This window comes from Propithecus coquereli, unplaced genomic scaffold, assembly GCF_000956105.1.
Source record: "Propithecus coquereli isolate 6110/MARCELLA unplaced genomic scaffold, Pcoq_1.0 Scaffold59, whole genome shotgun sequence".
In the NCBI taxonomy this organism is placed as follows: Eukaryota; Metazoa; Chordata; class Mammalia; order Primates; family Indriidae; genus Propithecus; species Propithecus coquereli.
This window is the reverse complement of record NW_012151840.1, coordinates 1,681,402-1,693,155: the sequence shown is the minus strand read 5'-3', so window position 1 is coordinate 1,693,155 and position 11,754 is coordinate 1,681,402. Positions and strand designations below refer to the sequence as shown.

Below are 11,754 nucleotides of genomic sequence, written 5' to 3'. Positions count from 1 at the left end.
TGACCTTAGGAGGGAAGCAGGACCAGTATGGACGGTCGCATGGGAAACCCAACACACAGAGACATTCTGTGACTTGCCTGATTCCCATGTCAGTGAAGCGGGGCTCTTGCAGCAGCCTGTAAATGCAGCAAACACAGCCTTCACCATGTGATGTGGATTTTAGGCATTTGGAGGCCTGTTTCCACCATTATATATGGGCCCTCACACTCCATGTTTGCCTCTGCAGTGCCTAGCATGGGCTAGGGACAGAGGAGTGGCCAAACCCTGTTAGTAGTGGGCCAAGCCTGCTAATGCACTGCATCTGCCCCATGGCATGGCTGTGCCAGGTATGAGGAGGCAGGAGTAAGAGCAGCCCACCCTGGCTTTGGGATGTGTGAGGAAGGCAGGAGAGGCTCCCGGGCACTGTTAAAGCACTTGGAAAGGCAGAGCAAGGGCAGCTTCCCCTGCTGGAGGGAAGCATGCTGTGAGGACCATGAGGGTGGAGTCTCTCTGTGCCTAACACAGTGCCCCGGGCAAGTTCCTGCCGCAGAAAGCTGTGGGCAGTCACACGTCCTCTACGGTGCTACACCCCTACACCAAACACCATTCCATGCCAGACGACCCTGGGTGGTATTTCTGCTTTTCTTGGGTCCCAGGATCCCTCCTGTGGCTTCTAACTGGACAACCCTTCCCTAGTCCTGGGGCTGCCGCCTCCTGACAGAGAACCTGGAAGAAATTCTCACCTACAAATCCCACCTGAGACACCTGGAAGCACCCTGCCCTGCAGGCTGACCTCCACCTTCCCCGCCAGGGTGAAGGGCTGGCCGCTCACCCTGGCAGGGCCACACCAGTCCTTCCTTCCCCTCCTCGGCCGCGCCAAAGAAACCAAAACCCAAGCCGAAGTATCAGAAACGTGTATTCTTTTTCTTTTAATAGTAAACCTCTTTACAACAAATATAGTGAAAGAGTTTTCAAACAAAACTCATAAGAATCTCGAGGACTTTGTCTTTTCTTATTGTGTAGAATACTAAGAAAGCATCACCATACAGCACGAAAAGAAATATTGAAAACAAATCAACAGCCACACACTTGGACTCGCCCTGCCCCAGGACCCAGGAGGAGCCCCAGGAGTGTGGGTGATTGTCGGGTTTTGGGGTGGGGCACCTCCATGGCCTGTCCCGCCCCTCTCTTCCTCTTCCTCACCCCCCTCCCTCCGCCTGGGACTTGAATGGGGAAGAGGAGAGAATCCAGATTCTCCGTGTAACATTCCAGCCCCCCTCCCCCCATACAAATCCCATTCCTACTACCAACTGCTTTAGGGGGCGGGGAGAGGCAGCAGAGGGGAGGACAAGGAGTTCCCAAGCTCCATGTCTCCTCCCCTCCATGAAAGCCTAAATTTACCCTCACCCCACCCCAGGGGATTCCAAAGAGTCAGTTAAAAATATATAGAGATATAGATATTTCTAGATACACTTTTACATCATTTTTGTCTCTCCAAACAAATAAATAATCAGCAAGAGAAGGTGCATTACTTCCTTCCTGTCCAAGGTGGGGAGGGTTAAGTGGGGGTCAAGGGTCAGTCTCGCTGCATTGAGTACACTATTGGGGGGGATGGTGTGTTCTGTTGAGGTGGGGTCCTCTTGCCCACTGTCCCTGAAAGCTGTGGGAAACCTGGGGAGGGGAGGAGCATTGGATGACTCCAGTGGTTACTTTGGCAAATGCCCAGTTCTTCAGAGGGAGTGAGTGGGTGGAGGCAAATTTGGCTTGTGAGAGGAAGAAGAAATTAAGTCCCCATTTGAGGTCTGGGTTCCCAGGGACCCATTCATCTGGCCAGCCAGGAGCCCCTTCCGCCAAGAGAAACCTTAGGATACTGAATTGCAGAAATGTCACATATTCATTCACGGACCACCCCGTCCCCAAGGACAGAGAGGAAAGGACACAGACACATCCACACATGGTAATCAAAAGCCAGGTTTGCCTTACGAGGCAGAGGGCAAAACTGGTGAATATTGCACCGTGAACTGCAGGGGCCCTGACCCCCACCCCATGCTTAATGGTGGCCAAGCCCGGCCTAGAAAGTGGGTAGACTAATAGTGGGAAGAGCCTGAGAAGGGAAGGCCAGTCTTTCCACGTTTATTGAGCACCTATCATTCAACCATTCACCCATTCAACATTTATTGAGCGCCTACTGTGCGTCAGGCACTGGGCAAGGCTCTGCACACGTGCACCAGACTGCACCCTGGCTTCTTTCAAGCCCCTGATTAAGTCTCATCAGTTCTTGAAACTCCCTCCAGGAACCTGCAGGAGAGGTGGGAAGGCTGGATGTGCCGTGTCCCCGCCTGGTCAGCAGGTCGGGGTAAGCTGTGAGTAAGGAAGGATCCCTGCTCAGTTGAGGAAAAAGCTTCAGGGAGGAAGAGGAACTTGAGTTTTGCTCTGAAAGCAGGCCTGGGGTGAGGGCAAAGGGCACTCCAGGAACTGTGTCACGGTGTGGGGGACTACGTGGACAACTGTGGGGAAGCAAAGGGTCATGGAGGGAGGCCCTGGCAGAGGTAGGGCTATGGGGAGACGCAAAGAGGGCCAACTGCCAGTCCCCTAACTGCATTTTGAACATGTCAGAGGGTGAAAGCAGGGAAGGAGGGAGGAAGGGTCAGAGAGCTGGAAGCCAGGGCTGTGGAGCTGGAACAGCCACCTGCCCCTTTGTAAACACACACCAGCCACACAACACAGAGATGCCCCTAGAGCTCCAATCACACAGATTCACAAACACACCCAGACAGGCTCAGAGACACACAAAGGTACAGCCATGCACCCGTACATACACACATAAATACAAGGGTACACTCAGACATATAAAACACCGGATGCCCTCAGGAACACACTCAGTACATGTGTGGTCACGCACACCCCTCTGCTTCTGGTTCCTTCCCTGCGTCAAGTGTTGGAATACTGCAAGAGGCTGGGTCATAGAGGCGGGCAAAGATGGTCATCTGCCATAAAACTCGGCCTTGTCTGACTCTACTGTCCGAGTGAGAGGAAACCCCAAGGGAGCGCTGCACCCCTTGGGCAGAGGAGCTGGGCTTGTGTGAGGAGTGGGGCAGACCCCTGTCTGCCTGCCCATGTCACCCAGGCCAGGCTCCTCGGGGCAGGGTGCAGTGGGGGAGAGCAGGCTGGGTGTCTGTCCCCTCCAGTTTGATCTCTGATCCAGCCTGAGGCCTCGGGACCCCGAGCTTCGGCTACCCCTGAGCCCCTTGCCCACTGCCCCCCTGAGGAGGCAGCAGAGAGGGGCAGGCTCAGGGGAGGGGAAAGGGAGCAAAAACAACAGCAGAAGAATCTCGTCTGTACAGTACGGGCCGTTTGAGTCATTATTATTACAATATACTTTGACAAAAATAGAATCTCATTTCATATCAATACAACAACAACAAAAAAAAACAGTTTCCTGGACTGTTACACGGCTAACGTTTTCCAAAGGTCGCTATTTACAATTACAGTAGCCAAGAGGGAAGGTGGGATGCAGCCTAGAGGTGGCGGGACAAGGAGGTAGCAAGAGACATTGGGGTGCCAAGAGCAGGAAGGTGGGGCGAGGTGCAGAAGGAGCTAACCGGAGGGGCCGGGGAGAGGGGCCTCTACGGACCTCATCCACAGGGACCTCCCGCAGCCACGAACCATCCCAGTGTCCACTCCTCTGGGTAGTGTGCGTGCAAGGCCCAGGACGTCCCCTCACCACACTTGCCCTGATGAAAGGGCTCTGGCCTTTGGGCACCCAGGGAAGCCCCAGGCCGACTCTTGCCCCGAGCCACCTCGCTCAAGTCCCTCTCCCCATTCTCCCTGCACACTGGCCAGCCCTGGGCTGGCGTCGAGTGAGGGATGGGAGCTATTGCACTGTATATCTTAGAGAAAAAGCCGGGGAAGGGAGGGGCCCCAATCTGCCCCTTGCCCAGCCCTTCTGCCCTCCTCAGCCCTCTTCTCATGGCTCTCTGTCTTTCTCTCCAAATGTGCTTCCAAGAGAGGCTCCCACCTCAAACCCCTGCCCCGTCCTCGGATTCCCAGGCAGCCTTCCCGGCCCAAAGCTCCGCCAGCACCCACACATCCTGCAGGTGCAGCACACGCGAGTCAGTGAGGGTGTGTCGCACGTGTGTGCAGGGGCATCTGGGGCCAGGCTTGGGTATTCTGCCCCATGTGTGTATGGCCTCATGAGCAGCCCGGAAGCAGAGGGACTTTTCGGAACCTCTGCCTCACTTTCCCCTTGAAACACAAACCCACCCATCAAGCCAACTTTGGGGTTTCAGTCTATTGTATGGGTTTTTTGTTGTTTGGTAGTCTTTTTGGTTATTTCCCTCTATCTGGAGGAGGGGTGGGAGGGCTCCACATGCAGGGCTCGGCACCTGTCCTTTCCCAAAGGCCTATCGGGCCCCCCACCCCCTTCCTGCAGCATATGTGTACAACGTGCAAAGTGTCCCCCCCTTCCCGCAAAAAAGAGAGCCCTCCCAGCCAATGAAAATGGTGGGAGGTGTAGAAAGAGGGGATGAGAGCATCCTCCTCTCCAAAGCGAGAATCCAAATTAAAAAAAATATAATAATAATAATAATATAATAATAATTATACACAAATGTAACTGTCAACAGGACACGGAGCACAAGAAAGGAAGAGGGGGTCGAGCGGGAGGAGCCCAGGACAGGGGGTGGGCGGTGAGATTGTCAACTCTTCATCGGGGAGGCTGGGAGTAGGGGAGTGGGAACCGTCACTTTAATGTCTGTGAAGAGAGGAGATGGAGAAGGGGGTGTGAGGGGGTGGCCCGGACTGTGGGCATGCACCCCCCACTCCCCTCTCCCCATAGGGCCAGGATGCCAGTGGCAGGGCCAGCTGTGGGGGGAGGAGGTCATCGAGCAGAAGGACTGATGCTGGAGGGAGGGAGGAAATGGGCCTTCGGCGGGGGTGAAGGGGTGTCGGTGATGCCCCCAAAGGGCTGGTAGAGGGCTAGCCGGCCATAAGGCCTCTCAGGTGGGAGATCAAACAGGTTGGGGGGCACACGGGGCAGTCCCTGGGTGTAGCAGACACTGGCGGACAGGAGGGGTGATGCTACAGTACCCAGGTATCGAGCCGCATCCTCTTCACAGCTGAGCCCTCAGCCTCAGGCTCTGAGGCTGGGCGCAGCAGGCCCAGTGTTGGCCCGAAGTCCCCCCGTCCGTCATCCCGGTCCCCCGTCTCATAGGATCCCCCGGCTGGGCTGCTGAGACCATCGCCAGGCTCAGGGCGGGCAGCCGGGAACACAGCTGGAGGGGGTGGCGCAGGGCTGCGCTCACGGCTTGGGGACACCGGTTCTGACTTGATGCTGATGTGGGGGTGGGTGGTGACCGTGAGGGCGGCACCCACGTGGGGCAGGGGACTGCCCGGGCTGGAGGAGGGCAATGGGGATGGGGTATAGAAGATAGAAACGGAGGGGTAAGTGACAGAAAAAGCGATGAGAACAGAGGGTGAGAATGGGGGGGCGGGCAGGGGTGCGAGAAAGAGGCCAGAAGAGAGAGGGTTGAATGAAGGGAAGAGAAGGGATATGAGAAATATTAGTTCTCTTTCTAGCCCACGTCATCTCCTACAGCCCAGGGCCCTCCGCCTCCACCCCACCTCCACCGTGGGGCTGGCCGGGGAAGGGGCTCAGGGTGAGTCTCCCAGGCCCGCAGAGGGGACCCCAGGGCTGCCACTATCACTTTGCAGGCTGTGCACTGCACGGCTGCTCGTGATGCCCACTGATGACAGACGGCCCTGGAGGGAACCCAGCTCTCGCAAGGACCCGCCTCTACCTGCTCCTCATCTCTGCCTTCCCAAACCTTCAGGTGGGAAGTCTCCCGAGGACTCACATGAGGTTGCTAAGAGACACGGGGACCAGGTGGGACTGCTGCTGAGGTGGCTGCTGCGGCTGCTGAGGCTGCTGTGGCTGTGGCTGCTGTGGCTGCGGCTGTGGCTGCGGCTGTGGCTGCTGCGGCTGCTGGGGCTGTTGTGGCTGCTGCCAGGCGGCGACGTTGCCTAGCGACAGCCCCCCAGGCGAACTGAAGGCTGGTAAGGAGGAGAGCTCTGCGCTGGTCAACTGGTAATCTGCATGGGAGGAGACGAGAGATGACCCTGGAGCGGAGAGAGCACCACAGCCCCCGTGGCCCCCGTGGGGGAGCCGCCTCCCGGGGGACCACGGCCATGAGGGGACAGGTGGTGGTTAATGACAGATGGGAGGAATTCAAGAAAACCACAAAAATTCCGTGGAGAGAGACGTAACACATGGAGAACGCCATGTGAAGATCGGAGTTGTGCTGCCACAAGCCAAGGAGCTCCCAGAAGACAGGAGAGCAGCCTGAACACATCCTTCCCCGCTGCCCACAGCGAGAGCGTGGCCCTGCTGACACCTTGCTGTGAGACCTCTAGCCTCTGGAACCCTGAGACAGTAAATTTTGTTGTAAGCATAAAAAAAAAAAAAAATCCGTGAAGAAGGCACTCAAAGTTAAAGAAACGCAGGCCATAATAACCATGAGGTGCTGTTTTATACCAGGATGGAAAGAGCTATTTTTTAAAAATAGTGTTGAACTTTTTTTCTAAATCATGTGTAGCTATCACTTTTATAATGACAATTTTAAAAAAAGAGAAAGAAGGGGGAAAAGGTAAGCGGGGAAGGTCTGATACATGCCTAACTGCCGTCTCTTCACCTGGGTGAGGTGGTGGGCACCATGGCGAGTGCTTGGCGAACGGGGCCTCAGAAGCCAATCACTGCGGCTACTGCCCCACCTCTCACACTGCCCCCAGTCCCCAGTAGATATGTAGCAGCGGGGTTCGAGCTGCTGTGCCCACACACAGAAACCCAGGGGATGCATGTTTGCCACCTGGGCCTCTCACCCCTGGGGCAGAGGGGCTGCTACTCAGGGAGCAGGGAGCGCCACTGGCCAAGGTTCTGGCACATCTCCCTGGGGTGGGGCGGGGGTGGGGTGCTCACTACTTTCCAAAATGTCTACCTTAACGAAGAGACTGCGATGTTTGCACAGCCACAGAATAAACAGAACCATGAAACGTTTCACACCTTACACAGCACTGTCGTGTTTCATGCTGCATCCTGTTTGGGACAGTTTAGGAAATGTCCTGCCTGAGGGCCATAGAGAGGCCACACTGTGATAGTGGGAGGGAGGGTGTGCTGTGATGGGAAGCGCACCCCCAATTGCCCCAACACTCTACCACCACGCTATTACTCAGGGAGTCGTTTGCTCTGGCCCTCTGTTTTTCTGTAGGGCAGACAGTATTATCTCTGCAATATAGCAATAAGGTTAAAAGCACGAGCTATGAGGTCACACTTCTAGGCTACCTCCACTTAGGCTGTGTGTGACCCTGGGCAAGTTACTTACTCTCTTCCTATAAACTGGAGGTAATAATCCTACCTACATCACACAGCTGTTGTGAAGACTGAGCAAGTTAATACACAAAGCATATAAAACAAAGTCTGTCCATAGTAAATACTCAGAAGATTTACCTATTATTCTTCACAAATGAGGCAACTGCAGCCTCGTTTGAGGAACATGCAGAAAGCCAGTGGCCGAGCTGAGACAAGACCCCGTTGTTTCCTTTATTTCCTTTCTATCTCGCTCTAGAGGTGGTCCCTGCTTGCTTCTGGTCTGCTAACATTGGCCAGGAGTTTTGGGAAATGCTTATATTTAAAAAGCAGAGCAAGGGCAGAAACAGGCCGTAGGATCAACTATTTCCAACACTTTCTTCACAAACTTGGAAGCCAAGCCCAGAACAGTGCAGTGCCTTGCTTGAGGCCGCACAGTGAGTGAAGGGTAGATCCAACTCCCAGTCCTGCACTGTCCCACCAGACACCAGCCCCATCTACTAGGAGGCCTGACTCTCTGTGGCCAGGAGGAGCATGGCCCCCATGCCACCTGGCAGTCCACTTGGTCTGCTCCCAGAGCCACCACAGCCAGACCTCTGCAGCCAGTGTCAACAAGGGGCCAGTGCCCTTACACAAGGCATTACCACAGCCAGATCGCCCTCTGCCGGAACTTGAACTGGGGCCAAGGACGATAAGCAGCGACCAACTAAACAGCAATGTTTTCACTGGGGTTTTGTTTATACACCTAGGGTCACCTGAAAACACTTGCTGTTTAAACTGAGATCTGCTCAGCTGTTCCTGCAGCAAGAGGAACAGGAGCCCCTGGTTTCTGAGAGGATGTGAGATATCCCGCATACTTACCAGCAGGGCCCCAAGGGCTGGCCCAGGGGCAGAAACTGCTTTCACACCAGAGTGACAAATAGAGTCTATAAGTCTAGCCTTGCCGAGCACCTGTCCCAGGTTCACTGACACCAACTAACTTCCCTCCTGCTTCACAAAGACTGTGACCCGAGAAGATGGCAGAAAACCACCACTGTGGGACTTCCAAATAAACAACAGCTCCTGAAAAGTGGTCTGAGCTGCCCTCTGCTAACCGTCCCTGCTCCCGCGCCACGCTGCCCAGGGAGCTGGATTTCCTAGCGGGGCCCCAGAGCCTCAGTGGCAGGGCTGGAAGAGCCCCACAGACCCCCGTCCACCCAGTCCTCTCACAGGCGGAGACTGGCCCACGGGCGTGGCTCCAGAAGCAGTCCTCTGTGAAGCAACGAGGACTTAATAACCTGGGAGAGGGTACGCGTGCGTCGGACAAGGGGCCGACAGACACCTGGGCAGTAAAATCTATACACAGACGCACACGCCGAAGTGTGGCCTGTCAACCGGAGGCGGTTCCTTCAGCTCTCTTACCTGCCGTGAGAGGCTGTCCTATGCGTGGGGCTGGGTTCTGGATTTTTACACATGGGAGGAGGTGGGATTCTGTGGGTACTTATGCTGGTGCCTCATACCCAGCGTGGTTCAACTCCAGGATGGGGATTTGGGAAAGAGGGAGAAGTTTGACTCTTCTGGTCTAGCCTGATGTCATCACAGGAACAGCCCTAATGCAAGCCGTTCACCTGTGAGAACTGGGGGAAGGCAGAGGTCGCTTCCGCTGGGGACAGCCCGGGTTCCCCAGCCACATCAATGCTCTGTAACAAGGTGACAAGGCATTTCCCCATCGGGAAGTCTTTCCTCACACAGCAGCTTGGACAGCAGGCAAGGACGGCTGAGACTGTCACAGTCTGCTCCTGGGCAGATGTGAGTGAGTGACACTGTCCTGGGGACCCAAGACAGCCTGGGCACTGGGTGTCCTGTCTGAATTCTTCTACCCAGAGACCTCTCCCATGTCCTCAAGTGGCTCTTCACCATCAGATCCCGCGCAACCCTCATCCGTCTTCTTCCTTCCTTCCCCCCGTCACTCTACTGCCAAGCCAGAATCAGAGGGAGGGACCCCTTTCCTCCCCCTCCCCCTGCCCTGGAGCCCCCACCTGGCTTTCCTAGGACGCTGGCAAGTTGACCTTGACCATACTTCCTCTGTGGCCTCCTCAGCCTCCCCATCTCTTCTCTTCCTCATTCCTTCTCCTCCAGGAAGCCTTTCTGGACTGACCCTGTCCCCTCGCCACTCCTCAAACCTGAATCATTTGCTCAGCCTGCCTCTGTCCTATGTCCTCAGCTTGGAGGCTTCCTTAGGACAGGGCCTCCCCTCTTCATTAGGTCCTTTATTAAAAATAAAACATGCCCAGTTAAATTTGAAATTTCAGATAAAATGGGTAATTTTTTGGTATGTGTATATCCCAAAGACATACTTACACTAAAAAAATAATGCATTATTTTATCTGAAATTCAAATCTAACTGGGTATTCTACGTTTTTAGTTGCTAAATCTGGCAACCATTATTAGGTGGCGGCTCCCCCCAGTCCGGCCTTCCTTAGATTGGGGCCTTCCCAGGGGATATCTAACATTTCCTCTCTGGTCACTCCTCTGCCCCAAGCCCAAGTGCACACCATGTCACATGAATACTCACCTGTGTTGTAGGCAGTGGGCATGGAAGAGAAGGGGAGGCCCTGGCTGAGTAAACTCGGCGTTGCCACGGAAACCACTGGGGTGGTGAGCGAGTGGGTAGACTGGGAGACCCCAAGGCGCTGGGCATTATTCTGTAAGAGAAAACTGTCTGTCAGGAGGTGGCTGGTGGGCGGCAGCCTTGTGCCCTCCATTCCAGAGCTGAGATGGGGGTTCCTAAATCCCAACGCCAAGGTTGGGTGTGTTAGCATAGAGGCCCGCGCAGGTACACAAACACACATTGGTGCATTTACAGAGACACCAAGACCATGGAGAGAAACATGCACACACAGATTCATTCACACCTACACACATGCAAAGAGGAAGGCACAGGTGCTGGCCCTGGGGCCCCAACACCAACACTGGCCCTGTCTCCCGGGGCGGAGTGAGAGAAGGGAGACGTCGTTCCTCGCCTGGCTCGTCCCTCTGGAGTCTACTCTCCATCCATCACGCCGCAGCACACGCCCCGGGAGAGGCGTGCTGGCATCTGTGAGGGGAATGTGGAGCCTGGCGTGGCGTGTGCCTGCGCGTATGCACACACGTGTGTGGGGCTGTCAGCTCCATCTGCCGCTGAGTCACTTGTTTATTCCAACTCCACGCTGGGGCCGAAACTGCCGCTGTGTTGGCCGCCAAAGCCTGCCTGCCTTTTCCAGCCTCTCTGGCCTCCCGTCAGGGAGTTGGGGAGGGAGGAGCCCCCGCCCCACTCCTGGCTGAGGGTGAGTATGTACGTGTGAGAGAGAGAGAGGAAAAAAGAGAGTGGCTGTGTGTGCCTTTGAGTGCCCGTGAGACGGGCTGAGTGTCGGGGGGAGCACAGGAGACAGAGGGGAGGCAGGGAAGTACCCCCTAAGAAGGACAACTCCGGCCTTGGCTTGGGCCTCAGCTTCCCCTGAAAAACCAACGTTACTGTCCAGCTGGCAGCCCTCCTAAGGAAGTCCCTGACCTGGGTTCCAAGAATGCTGTGTGGGCCTAAGTAGAGTCAGAAAACCAGTGGGATCCAACTCCCTGGTCCAAGGGCCTAATCCAGGCAGCAGGGTTGGGACCCCGAGACCTGGGGCTGGCCCACTCCCCCTTGAGCACATACATACACACGGAGAAAGGTGTGTCCAAATGAATGTCACATCACATAAAGATATCCATGTACACACAGGTACATACACATGCAAGTCTAACCTCTCACCTGCGCCCCATTCGCCTCTGTGTCCCGCTTGGCACTGAACACAGTTCCTGGCAAACAACCAAATAAACCAACGACGCACAGTACACACGCAGGCAAGAGAACAAGGGCACACTCATACTCCATGCTGGTGGACCGCAGAGCAAAGCCACAGCAAACGTTTCACGGCGTCACTTACCAGATCTAAATGGTCCTCAGTCTGAGAGCAGAAATAAAACCAAGGGGATATTCAGTCTCTGGCCTCTGCCCTCCCCCACACCTCTAGCCCCACAGTCATTCCATCCACCTCTCTGTGGAAGAGCAGGATGGCTCTCCCCAGCCTATAAGGACAGAGCTCTTCACTGTCCTGACTGATTTCCAGAAGATGCTACATCCCAACCTCTACCAGTTAGGAAATCCTCACAAGCTGATCCCCATCCCTCCTACTATAATGGCAAATCCTTCCTACTATCCTCCCCATCACAGAAGCTTCTCTCCCACCTCATGTCCCTTTTTTACTGCCCTTAGGCTGGTACTTTCTGGGTACCAATCTCTTAAAAGGCCCTCTGGGAAGAAAGAACTCATGAAGAGCCATGCTTCCGTATCTCTCTTGGGAAGTCCTAACTGCTGGCTGACCTTCACCTCTCCTGCTAGAAGTCTGCTCCTTGCCCAG

At 55.2% G+C, this 11,754-nt stretch overlaps 1 protein-coding gene across 2 annotated transcripts in view; it reads right to left on the bottom strand.

Moving 5' to 3' along the window:
- Positions 1–882: 882 nt before the first annotated feature.
- The window catches only part of MEF2D (myocyte enhancer factor 2D), a 33,484-nt gene continuing 22,612 nt past the window's right edge, over positions 883–11,754 (bottom strand). Inside the window, exons 8-12 of one of the 2 annotated variants that reach the window (XM_012658879.1) lie at positions 11,281–11,301; positions 9,894–10,023; positions 5,835–6,069; positions 5,068–5,374; positions 883–4,732 (exon numbers count right to left, since the gene is read on the bottom strand). In XM_012658879.1, coding sequence (XP_012514333.1) covers positions 4,721–4,732; positions 5,068–5,374; positions 5,835–6,069; positions 9,894–10,023; positions 11,281–11,301 — 705 coding nt within the window. In that variant the 3' untranslated portion in view covers positions 883–4,720. The remainder of the gene's footprint in view (positions 4,733–5,067; positions 5,375–5,834; positions 6,070–9,893; positions 10,024–11,280; positions 11,302–11,754) is intronic. The other variant, XM_012658880.1, reaches the window with a different exon arrangement.